General features: G+C 34.9%; 1 protein-coding gene across 2 annotated transcripts in view; it reads left to right on the top strand.

The window, feature by feature from the left end:
• The window catches only part of nell2b (neural EGFL like 2b), an 81,201-nt gene that overhangs the window by 43,941 nt on the left and 12,207 nt on the right, over positions 1 to 25,053 (top strand). Inside the window, exons 14-15 of one of the 2 annotated variants that reach the window (XR_012402004.1) lie at positions 2,634 to 2,756; positions 5,960 to 6,111. Coding sequence is in view for 1 of the 2 variants with exons in the window: in XM_002661379.7 (XP_002661425.1) it covers positions 2,634 to 2,756; positions 5,960 to 6,055 (219 nt within the window). In the remaining variant the exon portion in view is untranslated. The remainder of the gene's footprint in view (positions 1 to 2,633; positions 2,757 to 5,959; positions 6,112 to 25,053) is intronic. The other variant, XM_002661379.7, reaches the window with a different exon arrangement.

Below are 25,053 nucleotides of genomic sequence, written 5' to 3'. Positions count from 1 at the left end.
CCGGAAGTGCTTTTAGCTTAGCTTAGCTTAGCATAGATCATTGAATCAGATTAGACCGTTAGCAACTATTTTGATCATTTCTTATTCAAATCGTGACCCTTCTTAAGTTGCATCATGTACTAAGAGCATCGCAAAATAAAAAATGGCTATTTTCTACACTGAAAAAAAGTATTCAGAGATGATTCCTTGGATTTACTCAAATTTTTTACGTAAAGTGATTGTACACAATTTATTTGTGTTTAATTTAAACAAACAAATTAAGTTGAAGAATATTAAACTTAATTTATTTGTTTAAATTCAACACAAATAAATTGTTTGCAACAGCTCTGCATGCAACACTTTTTTTTCAGTGTAGACTGATATGGCTATAGACTATTTCAGAGTTTATAATATATAAATTTTATTATTATATAGAAGTGATAAAGGCTATTTTACTCCTCTTAGAATAACTCTGATGATCTCTATAATTTTGAACTCCACTGTATATAAACACCTATTAATGTAAAGAAAAGAAAAATATTGTCTGTGAGCCAATAAGCTGTCTGCATATATTGTACATCGCTACAAAAAGTACAATTTTTGCTTTCTATCCATAACTTTTGTTTCAAACTAGACACAAACGTCTCTCGTTTGATTGGCCAGAATGTTATATTTATGAGCTTCGCTGAAGTTTTACTGCAGTTTTCACACAGCACCTTCAAAACTCTTTTTCCAATTCTCCTTAACTCCTGGCTGCTTTGGGAACATTTTCCACCCCAAAGAGAAATATTAATGACGGAGGCTGCGGCAAAGGACCTTTCATTGGCATTTCAGGCAGACTGTGTGAAGCTGTTCTTTTAGCACTGGGTCACCTGGAGGTCATTGTAAGACTGCAAAACTGTGAGATGATTGCTAAGCATTTTATCATCAATTTCACTGCACGGTTTTATTACAATGTAAACCTCTGTGCCCTAGTAAACAATATATTATTTGCTGTTTTTATTATAGTATAAATCATATTTTAGCACAGACAAATACAGGTATAGGGACTTGAGATGATGTAAACTGCCTTGTGTTTGTAACTAAATCAAAACTTAAAATATGGTGAATGTCACAGTATGAGTTATCATTATTCATTCTATGTTTTTGTGGAAATGGGCTGTATTTACTAAAATATATCAAGAAATAAGTGATAAATGTTATGAATATGATTAAAAATATTATATTTTTAATTATCAAAGGCTTTCAGCTGACAATTGGATTTGATATTTAATGGCAAAATAAAAGATTTATGGTTGCGTTATAATCCTTAAAAACAAATTTCCTTTGTCACTGAATACCTGTAATGTATTGTACTTTTTGTCAAAAACACAATAAAAAAATAATAATTTCTATCATCAAATCATTCTCATTATAAAAATGAGATTTGTATTGTGTGTTTTTGATTTATTTATGATTTATTTTTAGAATTTTCTTTCCTTGTTTCTTTTATTCTTGTTTTTGTAAAGCACTTTAAATTAACATTGTGTATGAAATGTGCTATATAAATACAGTGTTCAGCATATGAGTACACCCCCCCCCCCCCCACAAATATCTCATTTAAATTAATATTTTTAATAGGATGCTTTACAATATTATCTTTGTGCATATACATTAGATCAATAAGTACTGAAGCCAAATCTGGAGCTTATCTAACAAAATAGCTTACAATAATAGTTCATCAGTAACAAAATTTATGTCAGGGAAAAATATTAAATAACTTTTTTTTAATTCCTAAATTTAAGAGAAACGAAAAATATATAATGTTTTTTTTAAAAATTGTACTTCTAATTTTTTGCAATATTTTGCATCAATTCAATTGTATTATCTTTCCATTTCTAAAGATCTTCTGTAACTAAAATATTAATATTATAAAAATGTTTATTAAATCTATTTTTTTCCAAATGCACCAATGTATTTCACCCTTATTCACTGAGAAGTGGATTCAAATATTCATTTTCAAAATGGGTTTTACTCAATTATGCTCAGCACTGTAAATTTGCCTTGCCTATCTGCTACAATTTTGTATGGAACTCTTGTTTTACTGAATGATGCTTTTTGCCTTCTAAATATGGTGCAAAATGAGTGATAGTAGTTGTTTATTTGCTGAAAATTGTGCTATATATATATATATATATATATATATATATATATATATATATATATATATATATATATATAAATGTAACTTGTTTTATTGATTAATAAAAAAAAAAACATTTATTGTATTTATACTTAAATGTAATAAGCAATATGCATGTTTAGCTCTTTTAGCCTTTGCCTCCCAGCTAGAGAGAATCTTAGTGCAAAAACTCTGACAGCCTCTCAAATGTGCAGACGATCTTCAGCAAAGACTGTGGCGCATTATTTTTGTACAATAGTGTCAGTTATTCCCTAAGCACTGTGCTCATACACATCTGACTCCTACCCCTTTCAGTGTTTTTATCCTTTCTTTCCTCTCTCCTTCTGCCTGTTTTTCATCTTTGAGGCGGAACTTTTTTCCCTTTGAGGAAAAAAACAGCAGCAAGGAAGATAGAAAGTGCCGAACATGCAAAAAGTTTGGGGAAAGGGTGCAAACCCACGCTCATACACACTTCTTTTTTGGTGTTTTTCAGAGCACGATGAGTGTGTGCGTGGACTGAATACCTGTGACGAAAACGCTCTTTGCTTCAACACGGTTGGTGGACACAGTTGCTCCTGTAAACCGGGGTACATCGGTAACGGAACTTTCTGCCGAGGTAAGAGCAAATATATGCTGCGTTAGTCCTTTATTTACAATAGCATCAGCAGCTAATTAGCATTTGTTGACGTTGCAGCTAATACGATTGCCTGCTCAACATTTAACTAGTGTGTTTTGGTTTTAACTTAAGGCTGTTTTCAATAAAACCCTCCGCCTCCCCCAGCTCCACCTGTCAAGGTTTTTACATACTTCCACACATCCAGTAGAAGTACAGTAGCATATCTTTGATTTCATAGCAATACTGAGTTTATACTTCTTCCTCTGTATCCCTCCACCTGTCAAAGTTTTTATGTTCTACTTTACATCCAGTAGAAGTATTGTAGCATGTATATTACATGGTAACATTAGCATATATTTGTATCTTATAGCAATACTGTGTCCATACTTATTCCTTGGAAACCCTCCACCTCCCCCAGCTCCAGCTGTCAAAGTTCTTATATACTTCTATATATCCAGTGGAAGTAGCATGTATCTTACATGCTAACAGTGGCATATTTCTTTGTAACTGATAGCAATACTGTGTCTATACGTCTTCCTCTGAAACCCTCCACCTCTTCCAGCTCCACCTGTCTAGGTACGCAATGGGAGAGGCTCATGCTCAGGTGTAAAAATGTCTTTAGATATGGCATTATTATTTGGATTATTATTATTATTTTGGATTTGCATTTTGCTTTGGCTACTGTACAAATTTACATATTCCACCAAAATCCCAAGCAATTAATTTCAAAGCAGGGTTTTCTGACAGCCATCAAAACAAAGTTATGCAACAGACGAGACATTTGCAACACTGTTACTCATTGTTTGTTGTTTTATTATTATTGCAGGGAATAGCCTAGGGCAGTGGTTCTCAACCACGTTCCTGGAGGACCACCAGCACTGCATGTTTTAGATGTGTTCTTCGTTTGCCACACCCATTACAGGTCTTTCAATCTCTGCTACTGAGCTGATGATCTGAATCAGGTGTATTTGGTTAAGGAGACTTGGTAAATGTGCAGAGCTGGTGGCCCACTAGGAATGTGGTTGAGAAACACTTGCTTAGGGTTATGTTGAAAAACACAGAATCATATCTAGCAGAATACTATTGGAAGGTGACTAATCGTTGTTTTCTAGACATCCCAATTATCACCAAATTTAATTGAAATCAAGCGAGTGCCTGTTTTAGAGAGTGTGGAGAGCTACACACACCCACACAGTCTTTTGAGACTGTCCTATTCTAGTTCCTTACTCAACTAAATTATTGGGTTTCATTAATAAAAGTTTCAACGTTCTTTTACCTTGAGGCTATTTAGTAGCTCCGGTAGGGGTTAAAACAGATTTATTAAAAAGTAAAAAAGAAGGTACCTCCTATGAATACTGTTCGCTGCAGTAAAAATGAACAATACAGTCAAATGGCTCCAGAGAAAGCCACAGACACTACAGAAATGATTAAGGACAGTGAAAGTCTATGGAATGGAAAACATAACGAATAGTCTAAGAATGAGAATGAGTTTGAGTAGCAAAGAAAACCCTTAATATAGGAGTTTGTAAATGTCTTCTATTCCTAAATGTAAATTTTTTTCTATTCCAAAAGATATTAGTTGTTTAATTATTAAAAGTTGTTTACTTTTTTTAAAATCATCTGACCCCATCCAAAGATATAGTGTTCAGGTTTTTTTTTTATGATGTTTTTATATCTAAATTCTTAATGTTGTACTGTAACATGCCTAAATTGTGTACAGGTAGAAACTATATGAAGAGTTCAGATGCAAAAACCTCTTAAGTGCCATCTAGAATTGTCTTCTACAATGAGCGTTTTTCTCTCTTATGTTCATGTTCAGTTATTTCATGTTAATATTGATGAATACAACCTATTAGTTGCCATAAAAGCGAGTAAAGACATAGGAACCTAAGAAAATATGCTAACTTTAGAAGACAAATTCAGATGGCACTCTTTTGAACTCCTTTGTGCATGTTTTGCAATATCATGATCGATTAATACTGTAAAAGTAAGGAAAAGCTTAGAAGCCTAGAGCTCGCTCTGATTATCTTTGTGATCTGCTATGGAAATAAGATGTGCCCATTTATTGCACAAATAAATGTTATACATTGGCAAACCACCTACAAATGTATGCTTATACATGCAGAGTGTTTTACATGCTCATGCTTTTTAATTTGTGTATCCATTACAAAATCAATACTTAATTCTACAATGAGCATTTTTCTCAGCCCCTTCTGTTTATGTTTAGTTATTTCATGTTAAAATCAATGTAATTAACCTATTCTTTGGCATAAAAGTGAAATTACTAAATCAAGACATAGGAGCCTGAGAAAATGTGCTAATTTTAGAAGAAAATTTTGTTTTTTTGCTTCATATATCTGAAAATATTTTTGCAATTGGATGATGGATTATTAAAAGTAAGAGAAAGAGCTCCCACTGATTTAGTGTCATAGGTGATCTGCTAAGTAAATATGTAAGATCTGACTATTCATTACATAAATGAATGTCATAGTAATAATAATAAAAATAATACCTTTTTTTATTGGCGCCTTTTAAAGTACTCAAGGACACTTTACTGTATATAGCAAGCACATCATGAAAATACAAGCAATGAAAGGTAATAGACAGGTTATTAATCCAGTAAATCATTAAAGATGTCTGACATTTAAAACTGAAAATAGTGTCCACTTGTCGAATGTGCAAAGGCAGGAAGTTCCAACTGTGGAGCTGCACAACTAAAAGCACTGCCACCAAATGTTATACATTGTCAAACCTCCTGTGAATTTCTGTATGCTGATTCATGCAGCAGTAGCAGAGTATTTTACATCCTCATGTTGTTAAATATGTGTATCTATCGACATTTTTCCTCTGATACCCCCCTCCTCCCCAGCTCCACCTGTCTATATGTCAAAAGTAACAATTTAAGCAAACAAAGAAATTCATTACTAAATAAATTAATAAGTGACAACTGGATCAACCATTTAGCCTTAAAAGTGTGCTTGACTTCACTGTGCACAAACACGTCAATCTTATTGCACCAAACTCACAGAAAGTAATACCGTTACATTAAAAAAGAAGAGAGAAAAAGAGAGATATATGTAGTATTGACCTTGTTCCAAGGTGTGTTTAGCACCCACATGCTGTACACATGCCTTATCTCTCAACGTCTTGTTTACAGAGACATTTCTTTTATTTATTTATTTATTTTTGTGTTTCGTGTGTAGCACTGTGTGAAGGCCAGTGTCTCAACGGAGGCTCCTGTGTCGCTCCAGATACCTGTGTCTGCCAGCAGGGCTTCACCGGGAAGAGATGTGAGACAGGTAAGACACAATTAGGCCATTTCCTCTAACCTTTCAACAGGAGGCAGAACAAGAAAGTGAGAGTGGAGAAAAGTGTACAACATATTCACATACTGTGACGTTGCCCTCCAGTGTTTTTTTTTGGATCAGAGTGATGGACTGAGATGGTAGGAATATTATGCTGTAGGAGCTGCAGAAGTCATGGAGGTGTTGTGTTTTTGGTATTTGGTATTTTTGGTCGCAGCAGGTGAGATGCTTACCTCGGATGACTTCCCAAAAATATGAAAATGGCTAAAGATGCCTGTGTGTAAACTGTGCCCCCATACATACACATATTGAAGGTGTATATTTTGTATATTATGTTCTGAAAGGGTGGTGATCATGTGGCGTCATGCAGTATATCACTTTTAGATGATTATTCTTTATTTTAGTAAATAATGATCTGTTTTTTCATGTATGTAGACTCCAAAAAATGTTTATGCTGCTTGTTCAAATTACTTATATAAATTGAGAACATTTTGAGATTTATTTTTGGGACAACTTAATTGTTTTATGTTTAATCCACTTAAATTAGTTAATAATAATAATAATAATAATAATAATAATAATAATAATAATTTACTCTACACAGTGGCGCAGTAGGGAGTGTTGTCGCCTCACAGCAAGAAGGCCACTGGTTCAAACCTCGGCTTGGTCAGTTTGCATTTCTGTGTGGAGTTTGCATGTAGAAATACACCACGAGTCTCCTCATACACCACGAGTGTGCAGCATCCACCTGGATGATGCGACAGCAGCCATATTGCACCAGACCGCACACCACACACCAGCTGATTGGTGGAGAGTAGACAGTGTGATGAAGAAAATAATGATATAAGGATGGTTTGGAGGCCATGATGGACAGAGGCCAGTGAGCAAGTTTAGAAGTTCTTTTTGCACTGTACTGTTCTTTATCTGCACAACTCTGGTTTACTTTGCACTCATTTGCTATATGCCCTTAATGTCACTGTATTGTTTACAATTTTATTACCCATGTATATTTTTTTAGACCACATTTATGTGCAATGGATATACTGTAAATTTTCTTTTTCTTAAACTCTACTATTTTTTATATATATATTTTATATTAATGTTAAGCACCTTGGGTCTGAGAGTAACGCAATTTCGATTTTCTATATGTCTTGTACATGTGGCTGAATTGACAATAAAGCTGACTTTGACTTTGAAGTTTGGCCTCGATGTCGGGGTTTTTAATGACCACAGAGAGTCAGGACCTCGGTTAAACGTCTCATCTGAAAGATGGTGCTCACTGAGCAGTATAGAGTCCCCTTCATTATACTGGGGCATTAGGGCCCATACTGACCACAGGTTGGGTGCTCCTTACTAGTCTCACTAACACCACTTCCGATTGCATCCTAGCTAACAGCTAATACTGTTAAGGCAGTGTTTCCTATAGGATTTTTTTCCAGCAGTGGTGGCAGGCCTTTTACACAGATCTTCCATCTACCTATGGCGTTATTTCAATGACAAATGTTGTGATCGCAGTAACACAAGTCGAGCATGCAAATGTTTTTGTCTGCGCTCAGATTTCCTTCACAACTTTTTGCAAGCCCTCAAATATAAGCTACTCAAGCGCAGATTTTCTTGCGTGCTCTTAAACTAACATGGCTGAAGTGCGATTTAGTAAGGTTTATGTAACAAGAATGTCTCCGACATTTATTAGATTTGCTAGAAATAGACCTACAGAATGGCATTGATGCTTCCTGAAGTAAAACGGTCATAAGCTCCAGCAAGATAAAGCAATTGTATGCAGAAACATAGATCTTTATCTATAAATGAAGTAGAATTATGGAAACTGTGTTCATCATAGCTACATCGTGTTTGATAGCCTCGCGCAGCTCTGTCACTCAGTCAGCATGTAAACTTAAAAGGTTAAACAAATAACGCACAGCACAGCTACGATTACAGAAAAGTTTGATCTGTTATTATTCTCTATTATAACCCACTATAAAAAAACAGCAACAACTGAAAGTTTTAAATAAAAAGCTATAATGTAATGTGCCTCGCCATGGAAAAAATTATGTAGTGAAAACCATATGTTAAGGTTACTTAATTAACTTGTGTTGAGAAAACATGAATGAATTGTGTGGAACCTTGCATTTTTACAGTGTTGGTACAGTATGTATGTGTATTTGTTTGTTTGTTTATTTATTTTTAATGAGTTGTTCTTTTTGTGCTAAAATAACTACAACAAAAATATAAGCAAAGAACTTTAACTGTGATTTTAAGACTTCCCCAAAGTGTATATCTTAACTACATGTTCTTCTCTTGTTGGCACTAAGTAAATGCTCGTTTTACACAAAAATCTAGTATTTTTACTCCAGTTATGCTTAAAGAAAAAGAAAAAATTAGTAATAAGCTTAACTCACCAAATTATATCTTATATAAGTTCTAAAATCCTGCAGTTTTTCTTATTTACTGATATAATCGAGTTTTAAATTGTACTCCAAGCCAAAAATACTTTTAAGAAGCTTGTTTTTTATAGTGCAGGCTTCTTTTGACAGGTACAATTTAAAGCATGCCACTGAACTCTGGAACCGCAGAAGAGAGATGGACATGAAGCTTTTGTATGGCTCTAGGGATTGGTGTGTGTTTGTGTGTGTGTATGTGAGAGAGAAAGAGAGAGAGATAAAGAGAGAGAGAGAGAGAGAGAGACCAGAGACCTCAGTACCTTTAGCTCAGTGTTACCCAGCAGGGTATCTGCTGATGGTTTTTTACCATCCAGTCCAACTCCCACTCACTCCTGTGTGTGTTTGTGTATCTTTGTGTGTATTGGTGAGGGTGTGAGAGTGACAGAGGGATGATGAAGAAGGGAAAGAGAAAAAGAGGAGTGAAGAGAGAGGAAATGAGGAGGCATGGGGACTAAAGGAGACAGCTGGTGGAGAGATAGAGAGTAGATAGAGAGAGTGTGTGTGTGTGTGTATGTGACTCACCATTCTTGGATGGAGAACTGGCTGACACACAGACTCACTCACAGCTATGTTATACGTGGGTCAGGCTTTGCCTACTTTGCAGGGACCAAATGTCCTCAGAAGGATCGTAAAAAGATGAAAATAGCAACATGAGAAAACAGCCCGAACAACAGAGCCAGACTTGGTTAGTCTTCTTGCTTTTTCAAAGCTTCATTAATAGTTTTTTAAATGTTTGTTTGTAATAAAACACCCAAGCCACTTGATTTATGTATTTAAGACCTTATTTCACATTCATTTTACGTCTCAAAATCCTACAACTTTTTATTATTTTACGCCTTTTGTCAAATTCACCTAACTATGGAGGATCAAGCTGTTGCTTGTGGTGTGGCTATGTCAGTGGTTCCCAAACTTTTTTCTGTCAAGCACCCCTTTCTCCGATTAAACTCCACATTTTGATTACAATAACTAAATGCACATTGTTTCTGTATGCGTGATTTACATAGAATATAATAAAATATGTGAATTTAATGGACAAGCTTTTATGAAGTTGACAATTTTCACAGCGTCATGCATAGGTTGTAAATTACAATTTGTAATGTGATGTCTCTCTCTCTCTCTCTCTCTCTCTCTCTCTCTCTCTCTCTATCTCTCTCTCTTTCTCTCTGTCTCTCTCTGTGAATTATTTTTTCTCTCAAAATTATGACATGTGAAGTTTACCCAAGATAAATGCATAAAAATATTAACAATAACAACATTACAAACATTCGCTCGTGCACCCCTGGTGGTCAGACTGCGCACCCCACTTTGGGAACCACTGCATTATGTGTCCATTTGTCTGAAATATTCAGAAGCAGCAATACTGTTTTGTTTTGTCCGTATAGTTAGTGTGAGATTCCCACTTTTTTAAAGAAAAAAAATAACATTAATGCACATCAACTCGCTAGTAACTTTTTAAAATGTCCCTGTAGAAAAACAGTATTAAATAATTGGAAATCTGGCAAGCACAATAATCAAACTATAGGAACAACTGTCGTCGGAACCAAAGAACACAGGATTTTGTTCTCCGGAATCCTCTCAAGCGGTGGACCTCAACATTCCAATTGCTTGCCGCCAAACGACTTAGCTCATAACTATAAAGCTACTTTGATGCTCTCACCACTTTCGTAGAAAATGCAGTTACTTAAGTCTAGCTTTTTGACATGTCTATATATATTTCAATATTTTTATTTTTGATGTGCTGCTTTTATACTTTCCAGTTTATTTTTATTTTTATATTATATTTTTTAAATGATTTGTTTGTAATACAAGAATATCACATTTCTCTACTAGTTAATTCTTTATGTGATGGGTTTGCAGCCAGGGCACTGAAGTTAACTTAGGCTCGTGAAAAATACGTGCTTGTGGTGGCGTTCTGGCAGAAACTGAAACTGCGCTGCATCTTGGGTGTTTCCAGGGAGTTTAAAAGGGAAATGTCTTTTAGTTGTGCTAAAATGCGTGTTCAATGTTCTTAGAAGAGACAAAAAAAAATTTAATTGGCTGTTTCTGTATTTACCCTCAGGCCGTTGGGGGTATTTTCTTCCTCAGAAGGATTTTAAAGAATATTTTAGCTTGTCCTTGGTGATTCAAAGAATGCAAGTCAATAGCTTTTGACAGTTTGAGAGGCAAAAAAAGCACTTTTCATTCAAGTTTTTATCATTTTTAAATCGAAATGTTAGTTTTGGACTTCTTTATCTTACAAAAAAAAATCATAATTAATATTGGAATAAAATGGTCACTTTGAATAAATTAGATTTATAATAGTTTTACTTAGCACTGGCTTTTGTACATAACTATAAGCAGTACATTTCAATATTTGTATGTTTGATGTGCTACTTTTCTGTACTTTCCAGTTTTTGTTCTTCATTAATAGATTTTTTTAAATTTTTTGTTCGTAATACAAAGATTAAAACATTTAAAACTTTATTTATGTATTTAAAAGCTTATATTTCACATGCATTTTACGCCTCTAAAGGACACTAGGACTTGCTTTTGGACATAGCTATATATCTATTCAATATTTATATTTTTTTTATGTGCTTCGTTTCTTTATACATAAGGAAAGTGAGATAAATATGCGCTTTATGCTTGTTTAGTGCCCTCCGCTGCCTGTAATCCCTCACGCTTTCTCCCGCATGTTTTCTTTCTTCCTCTGAGGGGATTTATATAATGTTACGACAAAGGCACAAAGAGGATAAATATTGCACAAACAAACATAAGAGGCAAAGAAAAGTCTGTTCTCTGTCCCTTTGAAACCTCCTATCCCTCCACTAAGAACTACATTATTAAACTCTCCGTCTTTGTCAGTAAGCCTCTTTCTAGCTCTCTCTCTCTTTTTATTTTTTTTAATCTATGCCAGCTTGAGGTTGGCACATATGGCCAACTTCGGTAATACTTCTCCCTACCAGTTCTGTAAATACAAAGCAGTCCATTAGTTCAATGGATATTGTCCTTCTGGTAAAAAAAAAGAGGGATGATTAGATAAGAGCATTGTGTTTTTTTATTGTTACTCTGTTCTTTAATGAGAGTAATCGACTGGAGCACAAAGACACAGAGTTATCTTCTCCATCAAATATCCTGCCGCAGAGATGCTTTCGGAATAAAAATGCTGCAAGGGAAGCTCTCTGGCTCTTTTTTTTTTCTATCTCCCACTGAAAAGCGAGCTGTAGGGAGTCACATTTCCTTTCATATTTCGGCTCTTACCTCTTAGAAGATTGGCACCATGTATTATCCATCGCATTGGCTCAGATGCTTCACACATGCTCTGTTCATAAAGGAAACCCAATTACAGCGGGTCCTCCGGGGTTAAACGCCCTGGGCTCTGGTCCTTCCTCTTAAACAAGACGTTTCTGCAGGCTACTAGTTAATTCTTTATGTGACGGGTGTGCAGCAGGGGCACTGAAGCCAACTCGGGCTCATGAAAAATACGTGCTTATGGTGGAAACTGAAATTGCGCTGAATCTTGGGTGTTTCAAGGGAGTTTTAATGGGAAATGTCCTTTTAGTGGCGCTAAAATGCATGTTTAATAATCTCAGAAAAGACAAAAACATTTCATTTACTGTTTCTGTATTTACCCTCAGGCCGTTGAGAGTATTTTCTTCCTCAGAAGGATTTTAAAGAATATTTTAGCTGGTCCTTGGTGATTCAAAGAATGCAAGTCAATAGCTATTGGCAGTTGGAGAGTCAAAAATACACTAAATTAATCCTGGTGGCTTCTTATGATGCATTTGAGCTCTTATGAGGAGAAATGGTCAGTTTGTGTGAGAAACTGAACAATATTTATTATATTTAATCCACAGCTCTACAAACTGGACATTCATGACTCGTATATGAGTTGATTTGATATAGTTTTTACTTTTTAATATAGGTTTGCAGCATTGGGGATAAGCAGATTAGCTGCGTTTCCATTACTCTGTTAATCCAACACAATCTCATGGCAATTCGTAACTTTTTGATTTAGTGGCTAATTCGTATCAATTTAGTACGATTTGCTTATCCCCCAATGACGGTTGGGGTTAGGGGTGGGGTCAGGTGCCACGCCTCCTTTTTAAAATCGTACCATTTCGTACGACTGAACTCCTACGAATTCGTACGAATTAGCCACTAAACTGGCAAAACGTAAAATACTTACGTTTTCTCGTGAGATCAGGCTGGTTAATCAAATTTTGATCTAGCGCTAAAGAAGCAAGGAACGAAGACTGCAAATTTCAACAAAAAATAGCTTAAATCGCGAAAGTTTTTGCGCTTATTTAAGGTGGTTTTGGACTGTGAAAAAAGGGTTAATAATGGAGGAGGGAATAATGGGAGATGGAAATGCATTTGCAGATTAAACTGACGTAGCAAATATTACACTCATATGACTCCAATATCCTTACCTTGTTTTCTATTGGTTGCTATGTTACCAATACTACAGTCAGCCACTCTAATAACTTGATTAAAATACACCTATACGTATTTGTGTAGCTTTTTCTTGTGAACTTTGAGAAGATTCACTGTACAATAGGATAGAAGCCCGCCTAACAATACACCTAAGTTCTTCCTCTCTTTTGTAAACAAACAGCATCAGCTTATGTGTGAGTTTGAAGCTGTGGAAATCTCGTTATGTGGCAGGAAGCTCTGCTTTAACCTACAGGCATGATAAAACTACATTTGCAAAAACAACTATGTCATTTAATCTGTTTTTTAGGCTTTGTGCTCTCTTGTTTCACAGGACTCACACACTAGGAACGAACTTAATGGGCAAGTTTACTATGCACTATGCAGAAAAGCTAGAAATGTGGAGATACATAACTGTTGCAAACTCCAAAGAGCTCCTGAACTGCATTTAAAAATATATGTATATATAATGATTTAGGTCCACTTGTAATGTTAACACAATTTATACAGGAAAAAAACTATGAAGTAAACGCCAACGGCTATACCATTTTTAAAATCGCAAATAAACAGAAATATAGTGGAAACAATATTGGTAATGTAGGAGACAAAGCAAGATGTTGTGTAGGAAACGAAGCAAAACTCACACAAGGTATAATTATTTCTCGACCTTGTGTGTTGATGTACTGCATGTGTCATTTTCATTCTCTCTGATATTACGGCAGTAAAATAAAGCAGATAAACAGTGTCTGACTAAAGACATTTGAACACTCCTAATGCAAAACTGTAAGTTAGGTGCCCAAAGTAGGGCCTGCGGGCCAAAGTTGGCCCATGCTAACCTTTGCTTTGGCCCCCATCCCATCTGAAAAGAGATGGAGAATGATAGGGACTTTTTGTTTCTTTGTTCAACTGAAAAGCTACAAAAAAGCCAACGAAAATGAAACATTTCATTTGAATGTTATAAAAGAGACTTTTTGAATTAGACTTTTAAAATGTAAATGCTGTGACTTCACAGATAGAGGACAATGCACAAGATATTGGTGAGCAAATCAAGGCAAAGGCAGGAGCAGCTTGACTAGTGTATTCAGCTTTGAACTCCATTGTGTTATAAATGGGATTGTTTATGTTTTTACTATATTAAGTTCATTATTAAACATAAATTATACCGCGACATTATTTTATGTTTTAAAGAAACGTTTTCTAGTTATTTCGTCACCTTAGAATTATAAGGCTCTATCTGACATTTTTGTCAAAACTGAGTTATTGACATATTCTTATTAAATGACAACTTATTTACATTATAGGATTTTTTCCCTAAATTGTTTTTATTTTTAAGACTTTTTATTAAGAAAAACAAATGTTACACACATACTGTTTGCTATATGGAATGCAAAAGCTTTGAAGCTCAATATCTCAAAATCATTCAGAACGCTGATAGAACCTTATAATTCCAAGGTGACGATTTTTAAATAATGCACAAATAAATTAAGAAATTACCTATGGCAAATTTAATGTAATACAGTTTAACTTAACCCACAGCCCTCAATTAAGTTTTTTGGTCCTTTATATGAAAAAGTTTGGGCACCCCTGCAGTAAGTTTAGCAAACACGGGCAGTGTGAGAAAACTAAAGACAATCAAACCCATTGTAATCAATGATTCTGCTACATCTGCAGATATGGTTAATGATGAAGTTATCGGGAAACAGCCATTATCAGGGCAGTCGAAGTAAAATCTGTTTTGAAATAATGAGGAAGGTTTTTTTAAACATTTTTATATTTTAAATATCTTTTTTTTTTTTTTTGGCCAAGAATAAAGGAGAAAAAATATTTCTCAATTCATGTGTTTTGAACCGATAACAATATTTTGTGAGGAACCAGTCGGAAGTGACCAATAATTATAAACGCTGATGTTTTACTGCCTCTAGTGTTAATTTCAGCTTAAAACTGCTGCTGCATTGTATAAACAGTTGAAGTCAGAATTATTAGCCCCCTTTGATATTTTTTTTTATTTTTTTTTTTTTATATTTCCCAAATGATGCTTAACAGAGCATGGGAATGTTCACAGTATGTCTGATAATATTTTTTCTTCTGGGGAAAGTCTTATTTGTTTTATTTTGGGAAGAATAAAAGCAGTTATTAATTTTTTTATTTAAAATTTAAATGCCATTTTATGGACAAAATTATTAGCCCGTTTAAGCTAATTTTTTTTTCGATCTACAGAACAAAGCATCATTATACAATAACTTGCCTAATTACCCTAACCTTAACCTAATTAACCTAGTTAAGCCTTTAATTGTCACTTTAAGCTGTATAGAAGTGTCTTGAAAAATATCTAGTCAAATAATATTTACTGTCAAATAAATCAGCTATTAGAAATTAGTTCTTAAAACTATTTTGTTGATAAATGATATGAAAAAAAGTCTTCTCTCCATTAAACAGAAATTGGGGGGGGGGGGGTCTAATAATTCAGGGGGGCTAATAATTCTGACTTCTACTGTATATACTCTATGCATTTACATGCTTAAAAATTAATACTTTAACTTGCAGTTTTGCCAAAAAAGTCTCTGTATTCTGTCAGTGAACAACTTAACGGTGTCTTTACAGCAGCACTGCGCTCATAATATAAAGCTATATGGAGCTGTACCCCTATCAAATTTTAATGAGAGTATCTTCAGAAGCTCCAGTGAGACAGTCCCACAGGGAGGAGCGTAACATTGTGTGTACAAAGAGATTCAAAACAGCTGCTGGTTCTGTCCTCCGATAAAACTTCTCCATGTTTATTTAAGCACTCTAATTATGTCTGCTTCGTTGGGTTCATGTATTCCAAGGCGTTACTCATCGTGTCTAATGAGGTGGAGCTAATTAGCGTTTTAGCTGTTGAACGTCTTCCCTTGCTGTGCAGCACAGGCCAATGCAATTTTATTCCTGGTAGCACAATACTAATATGTAATATCATGCACACTGCGGCACACAGTAATATAATATGAAATAATCATTAGGTTTTCTTGATTCTTTTGATTTATATTTTGTCTATGTTCTCCTAGAACACATAAAAAACAAGAACTTTTTATTATAATATTTATGATAATTAGAAAATACATATTTACTTTTTTCTATATTATTATGTTTACAAATATTATATTTGTCAATTTATTTCATATTTAATATTTGTAATAACTGGAAAATACATATTTACTTTTTCTTTACTATGTTTACAAATATTATATTTAATGTCCATTTAATAAATATATAATATTTATAATAATTAGAAAATACATATTTCCCTTATTTCTATATTATTATTATCATGGTTACAAATATTATGTTAATATAACATAATGTAAATATTATATTTCATGTTCATTTATTAAATATATATAATATTTATAATCATTAGAAAATGCATACTTACTTATTCTGTAATATTATTTTAAAAAGTATTGTATTTAATTACATTTAATGTACATTTAATAAATATATAATATTTACAATAATTAGAAATACATATTTACTTTTTTCAATATTATTATTTTTACAGATACTATATTTAATGTCCATATATTAAATATACAACATTTATAATAATTAGAAAATGCATTTTTTCTATTTTATGTTTACAAATTTTATATTTAATTATATTTATTGTTAATTTGTTAAATATATAATATTTATAATAATTAGAAAATACACATTTTCTTTTTTCTATATTATTGTTTACAAATATTATATTTAATTATCTTTAGTGTACATTTAATAAATATATGGTATTTACAATAATTAGAAGATACATATTTACTTTTATTTTAGATTAATATGTTTACAAATATTTTATTTAATGTCCATTTCTTAAATATATAATATTTATAGTGATTAGAAAATACATATTTACTTTTTTCTATATTATTATGTTTACAAATATTCTATTTGATTTATTTAATGTACCTTTAATTTTTAAATAAACAATGTTATTATATTTAATTATTTTTATATAATTATTAATTATTTTTTGTCTATAATACATATATTTTTTTATTTCCATACTATTATATATAATTATTTTTATTAATATTGATAATAATAATAATAATAATAATAATAATAATAATAATAATAATAATAATAATAATAATAATAATAATATGTCTGCTATTGTAAATTCTATTATACTGTATTTATACATATTGCTAAGTTTAATATAACAACTATACTGTAATGTTTATAAAAATATAAACTATAAAATGAACCAAATAAACATTTTTGTTTCTCACCCAAATTTATTTTACTCTAAAAAATGTCAGAATTACCAATAAAATGGATTGCAAATCACTTTGACTTTAAAGATAAGATCTTCCTCTTAATTGCTGCTCTTTTTGGGAAACTGAAAATCTGCAATCTGCCTTCTCAGTGAGAAAAGGTGTGCTTTTGAACCTCCTGTTTTTAAAAAAATGGCATATTTTCAGAGAACGGGACCAGGCTTTTATGCACAAAACCAGGCTCCAAGTCCCACATTTGCATTGAGTCTCTTCTTCAGCTCTGAGCTCCCCAGCGACACCCAGCAGCGGGTGTGAATCCGTTCATTAGTGTGAGTGTGGAGGGGGAAGATGAATGGAGAAGAACGAGAGCGGGGCAGATGAAGGAGATTGCTGGGGTGGGAACAGGGACTGAGTGGATTGATGACTTAGTGTTTGAAGAATCGTTCCTGATGAAATTGACTTGAGGAGACCGCTGTAGACCCATAACTATTCCCATCTGTGCTCAAGGGATTAGATAATCTGTTTTACTTGGCGCATTGACTCTGGAAGTGGTCAGTCCGCTGTAGTAGTATTTTGTAACCTTGATTTTTATTGAAGGCCCAAAATGCAATTTTATGGGTTCCTAATATTATTTGGGAGGTGTCCCGCAATGGGTGTACATCCATCCAAGGTCAAAAGACACCTCTGATTTCTTTTAATACATTGAAGTATAAACTCTTTTCTCACAGTAGGGACTTTCACACTGGATGAACTTGCTAACACTTTGCAATAAGTTTGTATTAGTTAATGTTAGATAATGCATTTACCAACATGAGCAATCAATACATTTATTACAGTATTTGTTCATGTTGGTCAACTTTAGTCAATGAAAATACAGTTAGTCATTGTTAGATCATGTTAACGCATAGTGCTTTAATTAATGGTAACTAGCATGAATTTGGATGTTTATAATGGTTTATTGAATGCTGAACTATAATTAATAAATGCTCGACAAGTATTGTTCATAAGTTCATGTTAGTAAATACATTAATTATAAGAAGTTATCGCATTGGAGGAAATTTTTCATAGTTCCTAGCACTTTTAGAAAAAGTACAGTAACTAAGAATAGTTTTAGTTAAAAGGGGCTATTGCATCAGAGGAACCTTTTCATAGTTCCTAGCACTATTGGAAAAAGTACAGTAACTGGGAAATGTTTTAGTTATAATGGGTTATTGCATCGGAGGTACCATTTCATAGTTCCTAGCACTATTGAAAAAAGTACAGTAATTAGTGATTGTTTTAGTTAAAAGGGGCTATCACATCGGAGGAACCTTTTCATAGTTCCTAGCACTATTGAAAAAAAGTACAGTAACTAGGAATTGTTTTAGTTATACACGGCTGTCACTTTAGAGGAGCCATTTCATAGTTCCTAGCACTATTGGAAAAAGTACAGTAACTAGAAATTGTTTTAGTTATAGGGGGCTATCGCATTAGAGGAACCATACCTAATTTCTTTAAGACTGCAGGAACATCTTGCATGACTGAGTAAGATTATCAGGATATTTTAATTTTATTCTGGGAGTGAACTAAACCTTTTAACAGTTTTCAGCTCAAAACTCTTTCTCTCTCTCTCACTGCAGTGAGTGCCTGAAATAACTCCCGATAGGAATCCAATGGGGATTCTGATCACCATATGAGGCAGAATTATATTTATAGACTCCTATGCAAAGCTAAAGGGTTATTGCCTGCAGTTGCCATAATAAATACAAAATCATGCCTATGAAAATACCCGGGAATGATTAAAGAAGGTAATCAAATTGTATATAATTGTAATTATGCATGTATTTAGTTTTACATTCTGTCTGATCCTTGCTTTGTTTGCGACATTTCTAAATTATATACACTCTAATCTGCTTTGTTCCTTTAGATAACAGTATAGTAACACAGCAGAGCATCCAATCCCCCCAACATCACATAATTCTGTGGAAAATGAATAGATAGTGACTTAAAAATGTAGCAATTTATCAGTAGTTTTGAACTTAAAAGCCCTACTGGAGTGGTTTTGTGCATTCCTTTCATGAAAAGCAAAAAGAAGCTACTGATTTTGTGTGCGTGTGTGTGAAATAATGATAAATAGCAAGTTGATTGAATACCACTTCTGACACAAATGAATAAATTACTGCCACTGGAGCATTTTTTATCATAAATCACTGGTCATGAATCGATGCAGTAGTCTATATGTAAAAAACAAACGTCTGCTTCTGTTATGTTCATTTTTCAACCTCGCTAGGTTTCCTTCAGCTTCCGCTTGCTTGTGAAACAATGAGGTTGTGGGATAAGAGAGGGTTTTAGTGCAGTTTTTTCTCAGAGAAGCACTGCAAGGCTACTGGTCCGAGCTCGATTTTGGCCTTGCTGCTCCAGGTTCAAAGCTTGTTTGTTTATTTCAGTTATTTGCACAGGGACAGTGTTGACATGTTGTGCCAGAGTTAGCTATAAAGCTAATGTGCTTTTCCAATCCCTGAGGAGAAGGTTGTTACAAAATCAACTGTAATCACTAATTATACAATATACACACACATACATAAGAGGTTGATTTTCCTTTCACCAAACTTTAAGCATACTTTTTAATATTAAACATGGCGCTGTCTCGAATATCAACCCAACCTCATTCTGGAAACGTTGACACGTGGACGTTTCTGGAGACCGTAAAATACGTCCCGGGAGGTACGTATTTGTGCAGTTTTTGTTTTCGCGAATCGCCGTTCGCGGCCGCGTTGTTCTCGCGTAAAAAGCCACCGGAGGCTGGAGTCTGTCCAACTGACTGACTGACTGAATGACCGAACGATTGACTGGGCAGCCGGCCAATTATCGGAGCCTCCTCCTGCTTTTCCCTAAACCCAAGCGATGATTTACAAAAGAAAAAAGAAAAGCCCTTGTCCGAGTTTTCGGATTTCACCGCATTCTCGCCTCATTACAAACTCATTCGCTTTATTTTTTGGATTCTGTTTTTTGTCTTACCTGATTTCTGGAACTGCTCTTCCCCAGACTTGAACCTGGTCATCGCCGTGCCCCGCTCCTCCTCTTCCGGTCCTCCGCTCCACCAACATAAAGTGACAAGCTAACCGGACAAATAATAAATCGACCGGCGAGTGCGAACAGGGAGCGCCGTCACACCGCCCCGTAGCGTTAGCTTGAAAAAACGAAATGCAGCCTTACGTACCTCCGGCCACGTAAATCACAGTCTCCAGAAACGTCCGCAGAACTACGTTTTCAGAATGAGCTTGGGTTGTCTAATATATAGGTATTGCATCTTTCTTCAGCTCAATATGAAAAAAAAACTGATTGTTCAAAAAGCTATTTTATTAAATTTATTAAAATAATACAATAAAAACAACTGTAACTGATGATCTAGTACAGAGATGCCCAAGCTAGGGCCCTCAGGCCAAAGTTGGCCTATGGTAGCCTTTGATTTTGCCTACCATCACATCTGAGAAGAGATGGAGAAGGATTAAGATGGTTTAGAGATTGTCATTTTTAATTTAATGTAACCATTTGTTTGTTTTCTTTTATTTTTAAGCTACAAAAGGCTATTGCAGATTCAACGTTTCAAATAAATGAATCCGATTTTTTTTAAATGTACACACTGTCACCCGACAGATAGAGGACAATCCAGAGATATCAGTGAGCAAGTAAAGGCAAAGGCAGATTCTGCTTGACTACTGTACTCGGCATTGAACTCCACTGTGCTATTATTGTAGTTGTTTATGTTTTTATTGTAAAAAGTTATAATAAATGAATATACTGCATTAGTTAAATCAATTTAAGGTAATGTTTTAGATTTATTTATAAAATAATATAAAATAAGTTAGGAAATTACTTATGGCAACTTTAATGTAATATAGTTTGCCATTTTTACCATCGGCCCATGGTTCTTAATGATATTTCGTTTCGGCCCTTCATACGAAAAAGTTTGAACCTCCCTAATCTAGTCTATGTGAGCAAAGCTGCAGTCGTTGAGTGCTTGAAGTGTCCAAAATTTCACATTTCTTTTTAACGGTTAAATGTTAGCAGTGGAAAAGCAGCTAATAACTCTGATCTGATCTAATAACAGCGACTGTAAAGGAAAGTTAACGTCCGAAAAAGTACTATTAGAAACTCGGCCCTCAAACTGACCCAGATTTTCGCAAACAAATGGAAGTGCGTGAGGGATCCCAAATGTTGAAGATGGCACAAATGAGATGGAGACTCTGCATTGTGCCGCCGACTTGTGACATTCCGTGACAAATTAGTGGCAGCCTGCAGGACGGCGGGATCCCTGGGGGTTTGCCCGTGAATACACAGTCAATCAATACTCGCTGCCGCTTACTGACAGCACAAATGCCAAGCGCTCCTCTGAGGGAGACGAGTGCGCTGTGTGTTTGTGCTCAAGGAAGAGGATGAATAAATGTCATCAGCGCTGCCTAATACTATGTATTATTCAGCGCTGTTTGTGTTATTTTCGCCATTCTCTCTTTCCGAGGGAGTTGGTGTGGGGAGAGTGCGGTCTGTGCAAAAAGTGTGGAAATATTAGTCATAGGAGCGAGAAATCAAAGTGTTCAGAAAGTCTCACATCATGTTCTTTAGAAATGTTCTCTTTGAGCGGCCAATCGACCAAGAAAAAATGTTCTGTCGCTTTTGCATTGTGTCTGGGCTCTCAGATTTCACTTGCAATTTGAATATTTAAATGTTTATGATGAACTTGCTCTGATGCATTTTAATGCAATAGTTCAGGGGTCAGCAACCTCGGTCCTGGAGGGCCGGAGTCCCTGCAGGGTTTAGCTCCAACTTGCCTCAACACACATGCCTGAATGCTTCAAGTATACCTAGTAAGACCTTGATTAGCTTGTTCAGGTGTGTTTGATTAGGGTTAGAGCTAAAATCTGCTGGACACCGGCCCTCCAGGAACAAGTTTGGTGACTACTGCAATAGTTAAATATAGACATTATTGTGGGTCTATTTCTTATGTTTCACTTAAGTACAAAAGTTTGGAGTACACTATAAAAAAAATGAATGAAGTCATGATAACAAATGTTTTTTGTGTTATTTTAACCCGATTTTATAAGTCAATCAAGGCCCAATCCTAATTCTATTTTTGTACCCCTACCCCTTACCCTTGGCCCTTAAAATGGACGGTGAAGTTTAAGTTTATTTGCTTCATTTGCGCATCAATGGGCAGGGCTTCTGTCTGCCAGGAGACTGTAGCTTTGTTGTAAAATGGCCAACATGGATTTTATGGAGAAAATAACAGTGTTTATGTGCTTTATGAAGGCTGAAAATCAGCGTCGATATGTTTAGAGCCGTGTCTGAGTCCACTAGATCCTTTCAGAGGAGCATCCAGCTCAATGAGCTCATAAACTCCTCCAGAAACTTAACCTGAATGATGGAGGCTGTCAACGGTGCTTCTGACTGAGCTGAGTCCAGTTTGATGAACTGTTGTCTGTGTCAGCTGGAGGATTTTCCCCCGGGACACCAACAACAGGCGATACGTCACAATCACGCCCCCACAAAAACAAGCTCCTGATTGGTTAATGCAGCGCAAAGGTCTGCTGAAGTTCAGATTTTTGAACTCGAACAATTTGGGCATTATGCACGTCAAACACGAAAAACGTTTAATTCGCGCTGCACCATTCAAGCGTATCGCCCTGCAGGATGTCTATTTGCGCATTTGCATTGACTTAACATGTAAATCACTCGCGCTTGACGCTTCTTTTTTTATTTTTTAAATGAATGCTGTTCTGGATCCAAGCACAATGTTTAGCCTGGCTCCAGAACGCTCCCCCTTGAGATTTATTTAGGGGTCTGGTTTAATAGTGTGGAGTTGGGGTGGTGGAGGGATGCTGAAGTTGAGAGGAAATGGAGGTATGATTCTTTGACTAATTACAGGGGTTTGGTCTTAAGCTGATTGGATAATAGTATGATTGTCAATAATGAATTAGCCTTGTCAAAACTGATCGTGCTTCTCTTGAAATTTATTTATAAAACATCACTTATTGTTATTATTATTATATGCAGTGGCGCAGTAGGTAGTGCTGTCGCCTCACAGCAAGAAGGTCGCTGGGTCGCTGGTTCGAACCTCGGCTCAGTTGGCGTTTCTGTGTGGAGTTTGCATGTTCTCCTTGCCTTTGCGTGGGTTTCCTCCGGGTGCTCCGGTTTCCCCCACAGTCCAAAGACATGCGGTACAGGTGAATTGGGCAGGCTAAATTGTCTGTAGTTTATGAGTGTGTGTGTGAATGTATGTGTGGATGTTTCCCAAAGATGGGAAGGGCATCCGCTGCGTAAAAACTGCGTAAAAACCCCGGATTAATAAAGAAACTAAGCTGACAAGAAAATAAATGAATGAATAACACTTTATTTTAATGGTCTATTTGAGTATTAGACTGTCTGCTTAATATCTGTTGATACTGCTGCTAAACAGACATTTAACTGACTATAAGAAACTTTGCAAGTACATGTCTTACACTAACCCTAACCCCAACCTAACAGTCTTCTTATAATCTAATTAGAATTAGTTGGCATGTAGATGCAATGAAACTTCAATTCAACAAGCAGACCATCAAAATAAACACACACATTTATGAATATACTTATTTACAATCTTTTTGAAGCCGATGGTCACCAGTGAACATTCTACAAAATATCTTCTTTTTTTATAGAAAACATATATGAAAAACGTCTATTATAGTCTAAAAGTCAGGTTTAGATTCATATTAGGATGAACAGACTGTCAGAAATGTCATTTTTAGATGAACGCTTCCTGTAAATATTTCTCAACACATGCAATACTAACGCACAGCACTTGCAAACCATATTCACAAGGTCCTTTAGGCTGTAGCTCATATTCAACGCTCTTTCATAAAGACTCTCAAGGCTACATACATCTTTTTCCCCCTTTCACACACATACAAGCAGTTTTTTTTTTTTTTTTTGTTTAACCATCTGTGCTTAGCCTTGCCTTATTTCCAGACATTGGAAATGCCATTGAAATAGAACACAAAACAGCACAGCCTTAACAATCTAATGAGATGGGTGAGGTGAAACGCATTCTGCCTCAGGTGAAAGTCACAAAATGATTTCTCTTCCGTGTGCGATTGTGGTTGAAGTTGTCATTGAACTGACTGGGTTTGAGTGACGCTTTGCCTGGCTTTCAGCGAGAGTGTAATCCAAGGACAAGGACTGAAAGTTGAATAGATTCTGGAGTGCATCATTATCAACCGCTGTTGAATTCGCTCCCTTTTAGGACGCCCATGGAAGAGGCTTTATTTTTCTGCCTTTGTGTTTGGTGTGAGGACAGGCATCAAATACACTTAGGAAGATTTGCATCTATTTGGGAATTTGAAAAGGTTGTGGAAACAGCATAATACAGTCTGGCATAACACAACATTAGAACATCCACTTTATGGTGGGGTTTTGCTGTTGCTGTTTAAACATAATTTAATTATGATTGCAGTTTAACACGTTGAGCTGTATTTCGCTTATAGCTTTCTGCTTGTAATATTCTTATTTTGACTGTGTAATATGTTGATTTTGTGCCATATTATTATTATTATCTTTATTATTATTATTATTAATGTCATAAACAGTTGTGATGCTTAATAATTTAGTGAAAGCACAATTTTAAACAATTTCTTTTTTATCTTGATTATCCTGATCAGGGGTGCCCAAACATTTTTTTTTAATTAAGGGCCAAAAACTAACTTGATTGACGGTGGTGGGCCGGAGGTAAATATACCAAACTATAAAGTTGTTAGTGTAATTTTTCTAATTTATTAATATAATTCATTGCATAATTCAATTAATGCTATAATTTATTACATTTAAAATTGTGAATTTTATTAATATTTGTGCTATTATACTTATATTTTTTGTATAT

Source organism: Danio rerio, chromosome 4, assembly GCF_049306965.1.
Source record: "Danio rerio strain Tuebingen ecotype United States chromosome 4, GRCz12tu, whole genome shotgun sequence".
Lineage (NCBI taxonomy): Eukaryota > Metazoa > Chordata > Actinopteri > Cypriniformes > Danionidae > Danio > Danio rerio.
The sequence above is the reverse complement of the archived record's forward strand: the minus strand, read 5'-3'. Positions and strand labels throughout refer to the sequence as shown.